The sequence below is a fragment of the Schistocerca serialis genome, chromosome 6 (genome assembly GCF_023864345.2).
Source record: "Schistocerca serialis cubense isolate TAMUIC-IGC-003099 chromosome 6, iqSchSeri2.2, whole genome shotgun sequence".
Taxonomy (NCBI): domain Eukaryota; kingdom Metazoa; phylum Arthropoda; class Insecta; order Orthoptera; family Acrididae; genus Schistocerca; species Schistocerca serialis.
Genome location: NC_064643.1, coordinates 530,124,138 through 530,142,520, shown reverse-complemented (window position 1 = coordinate 530,142,520; position 18,383 = coordinate 530,124,138). Strand labels below are relative to the sequence as shown.

The 18,383-nt window shown below is 37.6% G+C and overlaps 1 protein-coding gene across 3 annotated transcripts in view; it reads right to left on the bottom strand.

Moving 5' to 3' along the window:
- Positions 1-18,383, bottom strand: part of LOC126484170 (structural maintenance of chromosomes protein 6) — a 198,795-nt gene that overhangs the window by 167,040 nt on the left and 13,372 nt on the right. For all 3 annotated transcript variants that reach the window (XR_007587821.1, XM_050107576.1, XM_050107577.1), the window contains exons 2-3: positions 13,106-13,270; positions 6,760-6,955 (exon numbers count right to left, since the gene is read on the bottom strand). Coding sequence is in view for 2 of the 3 variants with exons in the window: in XM_050107576.1 (XP_049963533.1) it covers positions 6,760-6,955; positions 13,106-13,255 (346 nt within the window). In the remaining variant the exon portion in view is untranslated. The remainder of the gene's footprint in view (positions 1-6,759; positions 6,956-13,105; positions 13,271-18,383) is intronic.

Genomic DNA, 18,383 nt, shown 5'->3' with positions numbered 1-18,383 from the left:
TAGTTTTATGGACCATTTGTGCTGCCCTTCGTGTAGCTGATGTGATTTGTTTTTTTCTAACCATTGGGCAGTTCTTTTCTTCACAGGATCTATTGTATGTTGGTGCAAGTCCCACACACTTTAAAAATATTCTACAATATATTAGTTTTGTAAGCAGTCTCCTTCGCAGATCGTATTTATGGCTATAAGAGGGGAAAATTCAGCTACAAATTCTGAACAAAATTTGATATTGAATCCATCGGGTGCTGTGACTGTTAACTTTCAGTGATTTCAGCTGTTTCTATATCCCACAGACATTAATATCTATGTTTTTCATCTTTGCAGCAGTGTGAGAAACTGTTGCATTACTATTGCATCTTCCTTTGTAGAGGAAAATTTGACAATAGGGTTCAGCACTTTTACTTTTCTTACACTACACTCAATTTAAGTTTCTGTGTCATCTGCGAATGGCTGAACAATAACTTTGGTGACACTGACAACCTTTAAATATGAAGTTTTACATCTAATACGCAGTAGTTACTGGCTCTTCACAGAAATTGTTTTGAGATATTAAAAGCCACACTGATTTGATACAAATCTAAAATTACTCCATGAGAAGGACAATGGCAGTTCTCTTTCTAGGCATCTTCACACCACTTTTCAGTTTGTGACATATCAAGCCACCAGATCAGGAAGGCTCCTAAGAAAGAAGAAACAAGCAATTTGAGCAACATCAGAAGGTCAATCCTTGGTCAGATAAAGGATGCAAAAGCAGAAACTGCACACAGAACAAGTATCCACTGGAGAAAAACAGAAACAACATACATTGATGAGCCAAAACATTACGACCACTGCCCAGCTCAAAACTGTAAGAGAGTATGTAAGTGGAGTGAACACTAATAGCAATGATATGGGCCGCAAATGGGGAATGCAATGACATAAAAGTCTTTGGCAAACAGCAGATGTTATGACGCAGTGCCTGGGAACAAGTGCAGGAACAGCAATGCTGATCAGATGTTCTTCTACCAGTGAGCATCTACAGAAAGTGACTGAAGGATGGTGAAACCACAATCAAATGATAGCAATTAAATGATAAGGTGCTTGACATCTACACATCACAGAGCGTAGGGGTTGGATGCTGCTCCACTCTCTAGCGTAGGATTGTTGTGATAAGTGGCTGAACTGATGACAGAGTAGAATGCTGGTTCAGAGTACATCATTTGGCACACATTGTGATGGCAGCCTTAAGCAACAGGGGACATTCACATGGGTTTCCACAGGACCTGTGGTAGTAATAGAAGGCACCATGACAGTTGTAGAATACAAGTACACTCTTTATTCTGGACTATCTACTCCCCTTAGTGCTTGATGTCACACCCCATTGCGAGATATCTTCCACAAAGATAACTATCTGTGTCACAGTGAAATGGGGAGCATGACAGTGAATTCACATTGAAATCTTGGCCACCAAATTCGCTTGGTGTAAACCTGAGGGAACACATCTGGGATGTTATCAGCCACCACCTCCACACCCATATACCACCATTCCATAATTATAGACATTGTGTGACCTACTGCATAAACATCTGATGCCACAGACCGCTGGAAAGCTACCAAAATAAGATGAATACATGCTACGCAGAACTGCTGCCAATCATTCCTTAGGTGAACCAACACAGTATTAAACAGGCAGTTATAACATTTTGGCACTACAGCATAGATATACTCGGGGAGGGAGGGGGGGGAGGGGGGAGCCACAAAAGAATTGTCTGAATGGGGCAGAAATTGGTAGATGCGATGTACATGTAACAGACAAACAATGTGATGTACATGTAACAGACAAACAACTGATTGCAATTTCAGAAAAACTGAATAAGTTATTTGAGAGAAAGTGCTTCATAAATTGAGCAAATCAGTAATGAGCTAGCCCTTATGCAAGCAGTTATTCAGCTTGGAGTTGATTGATAGAGTTGTTGGATGTCCTCCTGAGAGATATATTGCCAAATTCTATCCAATCAGCATGTTAGATCATCAAAATACCGAGCTGGTTGGAGGATCTTGCCCATAATGCTACAAACATTCTCAACTGGGCAAGACCCAGCGACGTTGCTGGTCAAGGTAGGGTTTGGCAAACGCTTAGACAAGCAGCAGAAACTCTCGTCATGTGCACGTGGGCATTATTTTGCTGAAAAGCAAGAATATCATCGACATACCGCTGTGTTGTAAGGGTGCCACAAATGACAACCAAGAGGTCCTGCAATGAAATGAAATGGCATCCTAGACCATCACTCTTGGTTGTAGGGCCATACCGCGGGCGACAGTCAAGTTGATATCCCACTGCTGTCCAGGTTGTCTCCAAACACATCTTTTCTGGTCACTGGAGCTCATTTCACAGTGATACTCATCACTGAAGACAATTCTACTCCAGTCAAAGAGATACCACGCCAAATGGGCCCAGGCTTGCTGGTGTATAGTGACCAATGGTCGTCAGCACAAGGGGCGGTATTAGCTCAGGCCCCATCCTGTGAGCCGCCTGTTAATGGTCCTTGTGGTCATCATTTGCACATTGTTCAATGGTAATGATGATCTGAGTGCCTCTTTGACAAGTGCTCAGTCCTCACGTTCTGTTGTCTCTCTATGTCAACTGTTTCCTTCTTGATGATGTGTTTGACCAGAGTTAATGTATTCCTGCCAACATCATCGAACAGCGCCATTGCTCCTATTCGAGCGATTCGACAATTACTTCAAATGGCTTCTTTGAGACCAATTACATGTCCTCTCTCAAATGCTAACATCTGCATATACTATTCACACACCTGTCCTCGAGGCATAATTACTGTCGAACTGAGTAAACGGAATGAAATTTGCAAAGACTCTATGCTCTGATATCAACATTTCCCCATTATCCTTGCCAGCTGTGTGGTGAAATTGTGCAGCAGTGTCACACAATCTCCCATCGGCCGATAAAGCTCACAATTCTGCGTTTTCCATCAACACTTGTATTAATATCAATTTGTGACCAATTAACCTATTTTTCTGTTTTAACAGTTTATTTCCAAAATAATTTGCATTATCTAAGAACAAAGTAAGAAACTGTAATGCGCTTTACATCTGGGTATATAGGTTTTGAAAGAAGGAAAAAAGTAATTTAATTCTAGCAACTGAATGTGAAGTCAATAATGGAAACTAACACATCTGGCAAGAGTGTATCCTCTTCAGCCTCTCCCCTACCTTATTTCTATTGGTGATAGAAATACAAGATATCACTATTGATCAGAGAAAAGACATAAAGTGAGCCCAGAAACATTATCTAGATGATTTAACCTCTGGTGGTGATGTCTCCCTTTTCTCGCACAATTTTGTAGAGAGAGTGAAAAATATGATGAACACTGACTGGACTTAGGAACTGACAGCCAACATCTCATCTCAACATTGTTGGAAACATGATATCACACGTAAACTCCTTTCTTCATCTGGCAACTAGTACAAAAACAGCTAGTAAAGAAAATATTAAAACATATGTGTAGAGTGCTAGTGATGTATTTATTCAACTTTACCACAAGATGTAAAATAATGGTTTTCTAAAGCAGTCAGAACATTAAAGAGAAATGTGAAATATGTCCTTTAACATCACTAACACAAAATCTACTGACTACAAACTGCTGTCTTTGGTAAACAATTAAACCTAGTAATCACAGACCAGTTGGTCTAAAAAAAAGTATTTTACAATGACAGTTCTCAGCACATAAATACAAAAAAGCAGACGGCACTGCTGAGGGTTGAAGCATAATGGGTATGAGAAACTGTGGCAGGTCTAGAAATGTATGGAAATATACCACTAAACAGGCAGTAAAAGAGGAAGCAAAAACTAGAGAGATAAAAAAATTTTGCTGGCACAGAACCAGCTTATCACGGAAAAAGCAGCAACTGATCTACATCATGATGATGACAATGACGACAGCATTTGTGATGATGACCCTTTTCTGACAAAGTGTCTGAAAACATGCAAGTCTTGTAACACCCTTTTCTGCCTGTGGCATTAACTGCTCAAGATCATGTTTTTGTGTATTTGCAGCATTATACTGAACCTGATGAATCTGGTGGTGATGAGGGTATGATACAACATAATGATAAAAATTAATACCCGTTACTAAAGCTAATCATATCCTATTATCTGCATCCTAATGTTATTGCAAAATTCCAAGAACATATTCCCTAGAATGTGTAATCATTATTAATTCCTTCTTGGTGTACCTATTCGCCAAGCATGTGACTGACTGGTCGTATGTGACCTATGGTCATTCAGCAGCTGTACCCTGTGTGTGTGTGTGCATGGGCGGGGGGGGGGGGGGGGGGGGGGGGGGGGGGGGGGGCTACAGTTAATGAGTCTGCAAACAAGTGTATTAACTGGTTGTACCAGTACATCCAAATAATTCAACAAGTCAACTGTTTATTACTAGAAACACAACAGGTTACAGGATTACGCTGAAATTTCAACAGAAGGAATGGTTTATTTTTGACTGAGCTGTAAACCTTTCTTTATTTCTCTTGTTGCTCTAATGAAATTACTTTCTTGTGCCAAAACACAGCGGAGTTTGCACAATTTCACCACACTAACATGTTAATCCACATGCAACTCTTGAGCTAGTTACTTATGTTCTTGTGAACCCATACTAATTCTCATTTTATTATCATTAATAGCCCTTAAAATAATGAAATTATTTCACTGAAAAAATCTGTAGCTACCCAAGCATTGTGATACATAAGCAAGTTTAGCATGTTAATCTTACGGCAAAATAATCTTGTAAATTGTGGTAGATAAGCAAGTTTTGTCCATTAACTATAGGCAAAATAGCCTATGCTTTGCATGCTATCATTTACCAAACACTCGTTTCGGTATCTCAAGCCATTTATGAGATATGAGGTATGTTACGAACACTTCATTTTTACTTCACTGTTTGGCATGCGAGAGGAATTCATTTTCTTGAGATTGAAGATAGATATAGATCTCACCTCAAGTTGAAATAAAATCTCAATATGCGACAATGTATGACCTACCGTGCACCAAACGCAAACACGCACTGACCCCTATTTTTCATAGCAATAGCCTACTTAGGGTCAAAATACCTCAATAACAATGACAATTAACGAAATGATAAACACTTCATCATGTAGGTGATGAATGAAGCTACGAGATGCAAGAGAATAAATTTTTTTAGCAAATAGTTTCTTTAAACTCATTTGAGAAAGATTGCATAGCAACCAGCTGGCACACGTCTCTGTTTCCACAGTATAGTAAATTGGCCACTGGTTGTGCCCAAGTGGGCTGAGAATGTTTCGTTCATAACAGACGGTGTGCAACGATCATTAGTGGAGGCAGCTGCCTCTTCGGAATGAAAGGGGTGGACTAGCTCAGAGCTGAGAGTCCGCACAGGGGCCAAGTTATCTGCGTGTGCTCTACTAGGGAACAGAGTGCCCCTGAGATTTGAGATATGCTAAAAAATAAGGAAAAACAGATGACAGTGTGCTGTAGGTGTGTATTCTCCAAAGAGAGACGCAAGTTCAAAAACTGAGGTATAGCATTCTTCTTCGTGTGTGTGTGTGTGTGTGTGTGTGTATGTGTGTGTGTGTGTGTGGGCGCGCGCGTGTGCGTGTGCTGCACAATGCTTCATCTATATGGTAAATGGCTGTACTTTCTCACACTATTATTTGTACTCACATCTGGACTCTCCAAAGCCGTCCTATTACATTAGAACTTGGTGCTAACATCCAGCACTACTGCTTTGCTCTGTTTCCAGATACTTCACACAATACTGATGCCGTTCTGATCAGCTTTTCCTCACTTATGGTACTAGTACCACATCAATTTCTTTCTAATCCTCTATCCTACCTTCAACTGAAAATTTTTCATTCATTAAGACAGAAATCTGAACAACAAATGTTATTTCCATTTGTGGAGATGCTGACTTACAGATAGGCACATCAAAAATACTGTGACAAAATAATCTTTCAGCCAACAAGGCCTTTGTTAAAAATAGACGACAGACACATGCGCACGCAGACGCATGTGCGCACACGCGTGCATACGCACACACACCCACGCACGCACGCACGCACGCACACACACACACACACACACACACACACACACACACACACACACACACAAATGCAACTCTCACACACATGACCACAGTCTGTGGCAGCTGAAGCTGTGGTCGTGTGTGTGTGTGTGTGTGTGTGTGTGTGTGTGTGTGTGTCATCGTCTATTTTTGACAAAGTCCTTGTTGGCTGAAAGCTTATTTTGTGACAGTCTCTTTGTTGTGCTTGTCTGCAACTCAGCATCTACACTATATGGTGAGTAGCAACTATCCTTTTCATAATATTGTTACATTCCATGCTGGATTTTCCATTGTTTGATTTTGTTATTTACATTTGGTTTCATAGTGTTTTATGATTAATGCAAATCACTGATTCAAATGTGACAAGCACTAAACATCAGGTTATGGTGCCCATATCCTGAAAGTTGTAATGTCCTACAGCATGAGCGTGTGACTAGGTATTCAAATCAGATGTTGTATTTGCCATTCTGTGGCTATTAAGTAAGCTCTTCAGAGTGGCAAAAGTTTTATCACCTCATTTTGTTCCCTTCACATGGTTTAGAAGCACAAAGCTACATTACAAATTTACTATTAAATGCTACTAAATGCAAATTATTCTACAAAAATCAAACTTACAACAGTTCATGAAGCACCAACATGTGCCAAAACAGGACTTTACCTTTGACTGATGAAGCTCTGTTTGTAGCACTGGCATTGCCACCAAGAGCAAGGATGACGCCAGTCAAGATTGCACTTTTTCCACTCCCATTTCTTCCAACAATGAAATTTATTCTTGGGTTCAAATCCACTTCTAAATTGGCGTGACACATGAAATTCTTTAGGTGAATTTTTGCAATCGTTCCTGGTACCTCTAACTGCAATGAAATGCAAACATCAACTATCACTACTAATTTTGGGCAGATAAAAGGCTATATCATATTTACGTGAGCAACCCGTTAAAGCAATACAAAATAGCTTGAAAAGCCACCATATTTAAGACGTAAGGTCTAGCTAAAACCACCAAAATAAATTAATTGATAAATAAAGAGTTAATTTCGTTTATTAACTTTGATAACAAAAATATTGTGCAAAGCTTGGTATTTGAGTGAATGACGGAGATGAAACAGGCAGAAAAAGATTCGTTTAGAACAGAGAAAAGTAAGGAATAGTGGTACTCTGTAAAAAAGAATAAAATGAGAAACAAAGAATAATAAATCATAAGCTGCAAAGTTACATAAGTGAAAAACTAAATACATGAAACAGAAAATTTAAGATTTAGGAAAACATCAATTCATATCAAAGTCTCTTTCTCCCATTATTACACTTACTGAATTTTTGACAGAACAACGTTTTTTTTTTTTTTTTTTTTTTTTTTTTTTTTTTTTTTTTTTTTTTTTTTTTTTTTTTTTACCGATAACTGCTCAATAACTCAATTTGAACTTTTTACTTGGAAGGATAATTATTCTTTCCGTCATCATTATTTTAAAATTTGTAATCTATCAAAGAACTAAAGTAAGTACGAAAATAGTAACGCTTTAAAAACAGCATAAATATCTGTTTTCCTAAGCCCAATATCCTTCTAAGTAGCTGGTCTACAAAGTATTAAATGCATGTTAAAACAACTTGATTATATGTTCTCCCTCCATTGTTAGCACATTCAATTTGGCAGTATATGAACTGTATGACAGCTGCAACTTTTTGTCACAGAGAGTTATGAGTGTAATGGGATTAGGACAACTGCAGCCGTATCTTCTATATCTTCTTGACTACGCTCTCTATACTACATTGTTGAGACAGGAACTGAAACTGAGGGTAGCAAAGCAAAAGCTGAAAGGCTTAACTCGGTTTTCAAATGTTCCTTTATGAAGGAAAATCCAGGAGAATTGCCCCAATTTAATCTTTGTACCACTGAAAAGATGAGTGAAAACAGTGTTTGTTGTTGAGAAACAGCTGACATCATTTAAACTGAAGAGAGTCCCACGGCCTGATGGAATCTCTATCATATTCTGTACTGATTCAGCCCCTTTTCTAACAACAGTTAATTAAGAAAGCACAGGTCACACCCGTTTACAACAAGGGTAGTATAAACAAACCACAAAACTCACACCCAATATCCTTGACATCAATTTGTTGTAGAATCTTGTAATATTTTCTGAGCTCAAACAAATGAAGTACCTCGAACAGATTCACCTCCTCCGTATCAACCAGTATAGATTCCAAAAACATCGACTGTGTGAAACCTAACTCCCACTTTTCTCACACCACATACTGAAAGCTTTGGATCAAGGCAGTCAGGAAAATGGAGTATTCCTGATTTCCGAAAAGCATTTGACTCAGTACCACGTCTATGCTTAATGTCAAAAGTATGAGCATATGATGCATCAAGCAAGATTTGTGACTAGACTAAGGACTTTTTGGTAGGGACGACGCAGCATGTACTTGGATGGAGAGTTATCATCAGAATTATAAGTAACTTCAGATGTGCCCTCAGCAAGTGTGTTGGAACTATTGCTGTTCAAGCTGTAAACTAATGACCTTGCGGACAATATTAATAGTAACCTCAGACTTTTTGGAAATGACTGTTATCTGTAATGAAGTACTGTCCAAAATAAGCTGCATAAATATTCTGTCAGCTCTTGATAAGATTTCAAAGTGATGCAAAGATTGGCAACTAGCTTTAAATATTCAGAAATGTAAAATTGTGTACTTTACAAAATGAAGAAACATGGCATCATATAACATCAATGAGCCACAGTTAGAATCAGCCAACTCACACAACTATATGGACGTAACATTTCGTAAGGATATGAAATGGAATGATCAAATAGACTCAGTCGTGGATAGAGCAGATGGTAGACTAATGGATTCGCAATAAGTCTACAAAGGTGGTTGATTTCTGGTAAAATACCGGGGAAACGTGGTCAGCCTACAAAGGGGACTGCTTACAAATCACATGTGTGACCCATTCTGGAATATTGTGCAAGTGTTCGGACCTGTAGCAAATAGGACTAACAAAGCACATTGAACATATACAGAGAAGTGCAGTAAAAGTGGTCATGGATTTAACTGATTGATGGCAGTGTGTCATGGAGATGCTGAAGAAACTGAATTGGCAGATACTTGAAGATAAACACAAACTACCACGAGAAAACCTACTTACAGAGTTTCAAGAATTGGCTTCAAATGACTCTAGGAATATACTAAAACCCTCTAAGTATCGGTCACATAGGGATTGTGATGACAAGGTTACATTAATTACAGCAACCACAGAGCCATTTTTAACAATCAGTCTTCCTGTGCTCCTTGTGTGAATGGAATGAGAAGAAACCCTAATAACTAGGGACAGGAAAAACTGTGTCACCAAATTGGTGACATTTTTTGCACTTTTCGGTGTTATTTAGCGGTATTATTTTCTGGCACGCTTTTTCTATTATCAGTTATCTATTTTTGTCATATTTACCCGTTTTTCAATGCTATGTTGGAAATGGAACTATTCCTAAGACAGGGTGGACTAAAAATGAGATAAGTGTAGAGAAAAATTATTTTAACAACAAATTTTGACACAAATAATTATTTAAAAACAAATACCAAAGGTAAAAAAAGAAAATAACAGCATGTTGCAGATATTTCATTGATGACATGTTTCACACTTCTTCATATTGTTATTGAGCTGTGGAGACCACAGAAACCAGTCTCCGCAGCTCATGAATGATTTGAAGATGCGCTAGAAGTGTGAAATGCGTCATCAATAAAGTATCTGCAACAGACACAATTATTTCAATTTTTAACATTTGTATACTGTTGCTGTGCTTGGTCAGAATGGTGTGGAGTGATACATATATTTTAAAAAATGCAAAAAAATTATTTATCAATGATGTATCCAATTTGTGGAACGGAATGTTTCCTTCAAAAATGTTTCCACAGTCCTTTAGGCCAGATATTCACAATCGCTCCTCTTCTTTTTTGCAGCCTCAAAGCTGCTGCTAATTGTAGACAGCCACTTTATTGGCAAACTGGTCTACTTCAACTTGTTGCCCTTTAAGTTTTTCAGTCTGCACATGTCTCACTAAAGAATCTTTACACTCCCATGAAATTCTGATATTCCAGAATTTACAAAACACTGTTAACTTACTGGGAGTATATAAACCATCGATTTCAAATTCTCGCACCCTTTCATCAGCAGTTACTTGTAGGCTTTGCCATTGTGATGTGCTTGTGACAGATTTTCATTGTGCCACTGCAGCACACACAATACAACAGAAAGAAATAATCCAAATTCGTACAGTGGTCATTTGTACACGCTCGCAAAAGTCGACAGTCGAAAGGCCACTAACGACATCACGACTCCAAAAAGTAGTGCGGCAGTTGAACATGGAACATTTCAACATTAAATATGCGCTGGCATCATTGGATTTACGACACTTCTTACAAGGAGATGTAGATAGATTATCTGAACAGTTAGCTCACATTTACGATAATGAAGACAAAATTCAGTTTCCTTAACAAGCTGGCCACATTGTACACACATATATCCCATTCAGGACATAATGGTGTGTCCAACAAGGTGCTAACAAATAAAATGGTACAAAAATGGTATATAGATTGTAGGCTGTACAGCTTCACTTTAATATACACAAAACCTGTATGTGCAATGAGTTGATCAGCTTGGTCATGGGCTCTCATCATATTTTTGCAATATGTTATGGTTTCCTGTCTTCATTCTTATTTCAATTTTTCTATGTTGCTGATCATTATCGCTCTGCACAAGGGTAACACACTACATCTACATCCACATCTATACTCTGCAAACCACTGTGAGGTGCATGGCCGAGGGTACATCGCATTCTATCAGTTATTATGGTTTCTTCCCGTTCCATTCACGTATGGAGCACAGGAAGATTGATTGTTTGAATGCCTCTGTGCAAGCAGTAATTGTTCTAATCATATACTCACAATCCCTGTGTGAGCGATATGTAGGGTGTTGTAGTATATCCCTAGACTAATCATTTAAAGCTGGTTCTTGGAACTCTGTTAATAGTCTTTCCCAAGATAGTTAATGTCGGTCTTCAAGAGTCTGCCATTTCAGTTCCTTCAGTATATCTGTGACTCTCTCCTGCGGATAAAACAAACCTTTGACCATTCATGCTGCCCTTCTCTGTATATGTTCAATATCCCTTGTTAGTACCCCTGGTATGGGCCCCACACACTTGAGCAATATTCTAGGATGGGTCACAAAAGTGATTTGTAAGCAATCTATTTAGTAGACTAACTGCACTTCCCCAGTATTCTACAATAAAATGAAGTCTACCACCTGCTTTACCCACAACTGGACCTATGTGATCATTCCATTTCATATCCTTCCCAAGTTTTACACCCAGGTATTAGTATGAGTTGGCCGATTCCAACAGTGACTCATTGATATTATAGTCATAGGATAGTAGGTTTTTTTGTTTTTTGAAGTGAACTGTTTTACATTTCTGAACATTTGGAGCAAGTTGTTAATCTCTCAGCATGCTGAAATCTTATCAATATCTGACTGAAAACTTTTGCAGTTTCTCTCTAGTATTTCATAATATTACTGCATCATCTGCAAAAATCCTTATTTTGCTATTGATAATGTCTGCAAGGCCATTAATTTACAACATGATCAGCAAGGGTCCCAACACACTTCCCTGGGGCACACTCAAAGTTACTTCAACATCTGACGATGACTCTCCATCCAAGATAACAGGTTTTGTCCTGCCTACCAAAAAGTCCTCAATCTAGTCACAAGTTTCACTTGATACCCCATATGTTCAAACTTTTGACAATAAGCAGGTGTGGTACTGAGTCAAATGTTTTTCAGAAATCAAGAAACACTGCATCTACCCGGCTGCGTTTATCCAAAGCTTTTAGTATGACATGCGAGACAAGCGCAAGTTGGGTTTCACATGATCGACGTTTTTGAAAATCATGCTGGTTGGCACTGAGGAGGTCATTCTGTTTGCATTGAGAGGTCATTCTGTTCACTGTGTTCGAGCTCAGAATATGTTCTAACATTCTACAACAAGTCGATGTCAAGGATATTGGACGGTAGTTTTGTGGATCGCTTCTACTATCCTTCGTGTAGACACATGTGACCTGTGCCTTTTTTCACAAACTGGGCACAGTTTTTTGTTTGAGGGATCTATGATAAGTACAGTGAGAAGAGGGGCTAACTCAGCCATAAATTCAGTGTAGAATCTGACTGGGATTCCATCAGGGCCTGGAGCTTTGTTCAATTTTAAAGATTTCTGCTGTTTCTCAACACCACTGACAATAGTACTTATTTCATTCATCTTTTCAGTGGTACAAGGATTAAATTGAGGCTATTCTCCTTGGTTTTTCTTTGTAAAGGAACATTTGAAAACGGAATTCAGCATTTCAGCTTTTGCTTTGAGACCCTCAATTTCAGTTTCTGTCTCATTCACTAGGGACTGGACATTAACTTTCATGCAACTAACAGCCTTTACATATGACCAGAATTTCTTTGGATTTTGTGAAATGTCATTTGACAATATCCTATTACAGCAGTCATTGAAGGCATCACGCATTGCTCTCACTAGTGGCATAGACAGTATTGTGCAATTCTTAACTATTGCACAGCCATCAAGCAATTCAGATTTATGAAATAACTGGCTCAATAGGAAATACCCATTTCCAACCAAATCATTAATCATTCAACTGCTTAAAATATCTGACTTTATTTACTTAAAATGCTAACACTTTTTGGCCTGAACACTCCTTACTTTTAATGGTAAAGAAGACAATAAGAATCACTTTCCTGTTGTTATCTGGTAGTATCTCACAATTAAACGGTTGGTTGGTTGAGTTGGGGGAGAGGACCAAATAGCGAGGTCATCAGTCCCAGTAAAATTGGTAGAAAAATGGAAAATCAGTATGTAAGATCCACATTTATGTCTATTTTTATGTAAAATTTAAATATTTTGATGATGTTTGAGTAACAACAGCAATGATTTAAAATAAAATTTATTTTTTATTGTAACCTTCTGAATGCTCTGAGACTGTTGGGAAACGTTGCTCTCGTATCCATCATCACTACAATCAGCTCCATTTGCCTCATAATTTGTCCTCCGCCTCTTTGCAGAAACAGCATCAGTTTCTTCCTTTGACTTATGCCGTTTTTCTCGGTTCATCGTAGCTCATGCTTCCTGCAAAAACAAGCACCAGTGTAAAATAAATCTGTCCTTCATCTTACATCTATGCTCTCACATGAGACTGTAAGATGACAAGAGAAAGGATATGAAGACAATCAAGCAAGATATAGAGGGTCTTATCCACGTAACTAGCAGTTAAAGTGAGGAGATTACGACTGTAGAATATCTAAGAAAAACTTAACACAGAATATATATTTTACAAAACAATTCAAGTGATTATACTTCTTTTTCATTCCACACATTCTTGGTGAAATGGTCCACTTGTAAACAGGAAAAATTTAAATAAATTTCATTTCCAGAGTAAACGAAAAGTTGCCATACACATAAAAAGATGTAAATAATAAAACAAATATATGGGGCAATCAAAAAGTTCCTGTTTGAAGTCTGTGCAGTCCAGAATTGGTCTGCCAATCAAGTAAAATTGCCATGAGCAGTAGGCAATCATACCACCGATGCACCAGGTTGAAGATAACCCTTTGGTAAAACATTTTAAAGGTCACAGGTGTGATAACAACAGGGGAAGAGTTCAGGATTATAGGGGGTGCTCAAGTGTCGCTCGCTTGAGTTGGAGTAACTTCTGCTGGCCTCCCAGATCGACCAGTGTCTTGTGTTGAAGCGCAACCAGCATAAACTTGGTGCACCAGTTCACAATGTTGGTATCTGAGAGAGATGCTGTCCCATACACATCCTTCATTTTCTGATAAATGTCTACTGGGGTTTGACATTTGGCAGCCAAGAAAAGTATAACAGTACACTGATCCTTTGAACACATCCGATAATAGCATTGCAATATTTTACATTTCCGCATTTACTGTACGCATATGGGAAAGACACAAGTACCACAATAATGTCTTCCCTACATGCTGGTGCTCATATATGCACATTACAGTTGTGATGTGTTGCCTATACGCTGCAGCAAAGCCCTAAAATGGAAACTTTTTGAACGCACATTATTATTTAATTCCCAGGCTATTCCAGCCAAGCATCATCAAATACAAGAAAAAAGTTTCAATGCTAATACTGTTGTTGAGGTCTTCAATATTCAGTTCTTCATGCTAGTCTATCCTGAGCAAGCCTTTCAATTTCTGCATAGCTATTGCAGCCTACTGTCACTTAAATGGCAGTTGAGCTTCTTTGGGTACCCCTTACATTAACCCCCCCCCCCCCCTCCATCCTCCTCCACCAACCCACCTCCTTTAGCAAATTGACTATTGGATCTTCTACACAATGTGGACAGTTTACCCCACCAGAAAATCTTTAATCTATATTAGTTTTGAACATGTATTTCTCATGTAATAAGCTATGCAAAATTTGTGCTCAGGATACAAAAAATTCAATGTTTTACAAGCTTTTCAGTATGGAGATGTAAAATGTCGCTCTACAGCAGTTTTGGCCAAATTAAAGATAGCTTAGAAATGAAAGTAGGCCTATTTGAAATCTAAAGGAAATATTTGGAGCAGATGCACAACTTTTTGTGCTCAATACACCATTAAAAATTCAAGGCTGTGTCATTCCCTATTTTCATGCTGCATGAAGCCGAAGTTTGGAAAAAAACAGTCATGGCAATTTTTCCACCATTTTATGACTGTGATGATTTTTGGACAAGCAAAGTATCTTGAGTGCCATTCAATTGTTCTGCAGAGAAATTATTTCTACTAATTCTAATGAATTGCTTCAGTTATTTGTGGTTGCTTCAGAATTTACAAACACGCAAACATGTCAACAAAAATTTGTGTATCAAATTTAAGCACATTTTGATGTCATATTGCTAAAGATTTTCACCTCTTGCTTTCTTCATTTTGTTTCAGCAAAGTGAACAGCTGTTTTGTACTACAAAAGATTTTGTTTGTTTCCGGGACCCTAAGGATAAGATTAAACAAAAGAGCTCAAAAATACTGCTGTCCAAGACTCATAAACAATAATTTTAACAGCAGCATTTTGTGTAAGAAACCTATAAACATTTGTATAGTACTTACATACTTTCGTCTATCAAGCTGAACTTTTGCAAAAAAAACTGTTTTTACACACACCATTTCACCTAGTGAATTTTAAATCTGATTAAATTTGTCACTCTCAAAGAAAGCTAAAACCCTGTATTTTAATCGGCAAGGACTTGTTCCTTCTTGTACGCAGGTATTGGTAAAATAACCACCTACTGTTTAAACTTTCTTCTTTTTGACCATTCTGGTTGAAACTGTAAATTCAGAGGCCACTCATATTATCAATCCGCCTTTTGGAGAAAATGTTAAGTTCGCAAACCTCAGTTTTTGAAGAAACTGGCACATTTTTTTGCTGTAATTCACTTGGTAGGTCGCCATAGTCAACATAGTACCCAGTGTTTAACATCAGAATTTACTGCATGAATGTTCCCAACTTAAGCCAAACACAAATTGTAATCTGTCTACAAATCTTACACTTGATAAATCTTTCATTTTTATGCAGCCTTATGAACCTTACTTCTGATATTTTTAAGGAGAACTGCCACTACATAACAAACTTGATTTCACCCTTTCTGCAGTTTCACAGGTTCAGCATCTGAAGCATTTGAGGAGGATAATAATAGTCAGCAAGTATATTGTGTCCCCTTTCTGGCATACGGTGCATAATTATTGTAGTGGTAAAAAATCTACATTTTGAGAGCTTTGTTAATTCAGCTGCTCTACATCTGCATCGGCATCTGCACTACACATGCCACTCTACGGTGTGTGACGGTGTGTGACAGTGGGTACCTCTGGTACCACATTAATTTTTCCCACTCCTCTATTCCATTTCTGTGTGGTACATGAGAAGAACAACTGTTGACAAGCTTCCATGTGAACTCTTAATTTCTCTGCTTTGTTTGTTCTTGGAGGAAACAAAATGTTGCCCAACTTGTCTTCAAATGTACACTCTCGGAATTTCAACAGTAACCTTCTCTGTGATACACAACAATTTTCTTGTAGCAACTGCAACTAGAGATCACTGAGCGCCTCCATAAACCCTTTTTAATGGAATGTTTTGTTTTCACAAAAGGGTTACAGTAGCGCTTTTGCAAGAACAGAAACTAAATCAGAAACAAATCTTCATGATAGAAGCAAATCACTCGATCTGTTTCAGGGTCATAAGAACCGAATAATTTCAGTAGTCATCGTAAAGTTGTAGTTCATTTAGTGAGTCCACACTTTCTTTAAATTACTAAAAAAGTTCTGATAACACACTGAATTGTGCAAGCAAGCAACTAGATTCCATGATAGTGAACAAAAGCCAACATCTAAATCAACCGTCACATCAAAAATAATTTTAATCAGACATGATTGTGCTAAGCCACCTTGTATCTCACAGTAAACAAAACAGTTCTACTTCTACTGAAAGTTTGATGACTTAACCTGGAACAAATTGTTCAGTGCACTGTTAAATTGAAAATTATGTGATTTCTTGGTTGCACTTAAAAAAAAAAGAACATGCTACCACTTACCTACAGATGATTGCACGAATGTACTTCTTCTAATACTAGACAGACCCATTTATAATTATTTCACAGCACATACTGATTAATTTGCAATAGATTTGAAATGATGTTGACAGTCTGGACATTAAGTGATAATGATTGGTGACTGTGACCAACAATTGAAACACACTGTGTGTCAACCAGTGTGTACTGGGAAATAAGTGAGTGCGTCTCGTACAAGAAGAAGTCTATTTGCACTGTCATTAGTAGATGATGACAGCCTGTTTTCCTTCTTGAATTATTTCCATCCTTGATACCCAGTGCCATAATAATTTCTTAGTCATTGTTAGAAACATTAAGAAACATGCAAAAATACCACATCTAAAAATTACAAAAAGCTAACAACTCTTAACTACACGTTTGCAAATAATCATCTTGCTGGGGCTGGAAGCTCCTGTTAACATTTTTTTCCTATGTTTGCAAATTACATCTGAGTTTTTAAACTCCACCTTCAACAAAACACTATGTATTTCTTTTTTTATCTACAAAAACATGCTTCGGCATCTATGTGTCATCTTCTGTGGGTCTCAATTTATTATTGTAAAATATAATACAGAGTTAATGGGTATTTTTTTCTATTTTAAGCCTAAAAACTATAAAATGTGCATCTTATTTATTTTGTTTTGATTGCTCACGGGAACAAAATTACTTATGAAAGTGGATTTCTATAGGTCTGCTAGTTCTCATGCCTTTTTTGAAACAACGTCATGAACAAGTGAGTGCCAAAAAAACCACAGCATACTTATGTGAGAAGGACAACATAAGCGTTAGCTCAAATCTCATTTCTGTATAAAAATCATGTGAAAACAGGTGAGAGTGAAGTATAAAAAAGGTGTTGAAACCAATGTAATTAAACAGAAAGAGAAAACACACCAAACACGCAGAACTCTGGGATAAATGTAAGAACAAGACATATACAACAACTACTCACGAAAAAGTATTTTCAAAGTCATCAACTCTCTCCAGCAATTTCCTCAACTACTTTCCAGATGAAATTCTGCCAAATGGTAACGGCATAAAAGCAAGTCGATCTGTAGAAATCCACTTTCATAAGTAATGCAGTCTTAAGTGAACAATAGAAACCAAGCATACAAAATGCACATGTCATAGTTTTTAGCCCTAAAATAGAAAAACAACCATGAACTTTGTACATCAAGACAATATAAAGGTCATAGTTGGGGAAACATAAATAAGAAATACATTTTTTTGTTCAAGAGGTGGAGTTTAAAAATCCAAATTTAAAGTTTGCTAATGTTTCACAGCATTATTTTCAAGCTAATTTTTCACATTATCCGGAGGGTCTTGAAAATAAATAAAACCTTTTCTAGTACAAGAACAACTGCTCTTTCTAATGAAACAAAAATAAACAAAATAAGAGGCGATAATATTTAGCAATATGACATCAAATTACACACAAATCTGCCATAAACATTTTTACTGCATGTTTGCATATTAAAGATAAACTGACACAGTACCTAGGTTTCCAGATTAACAGTTCATCGGGGAGCAGAGGAGGGCATGTTGGGGAAAGTTAAGTGGAAAGGGAAGGTCATTCAGACTCCAGTATGAGAGAAACCCACCTGTAGTGACTTTTTTGTATCCTGAGCTCAAATTCCGTGT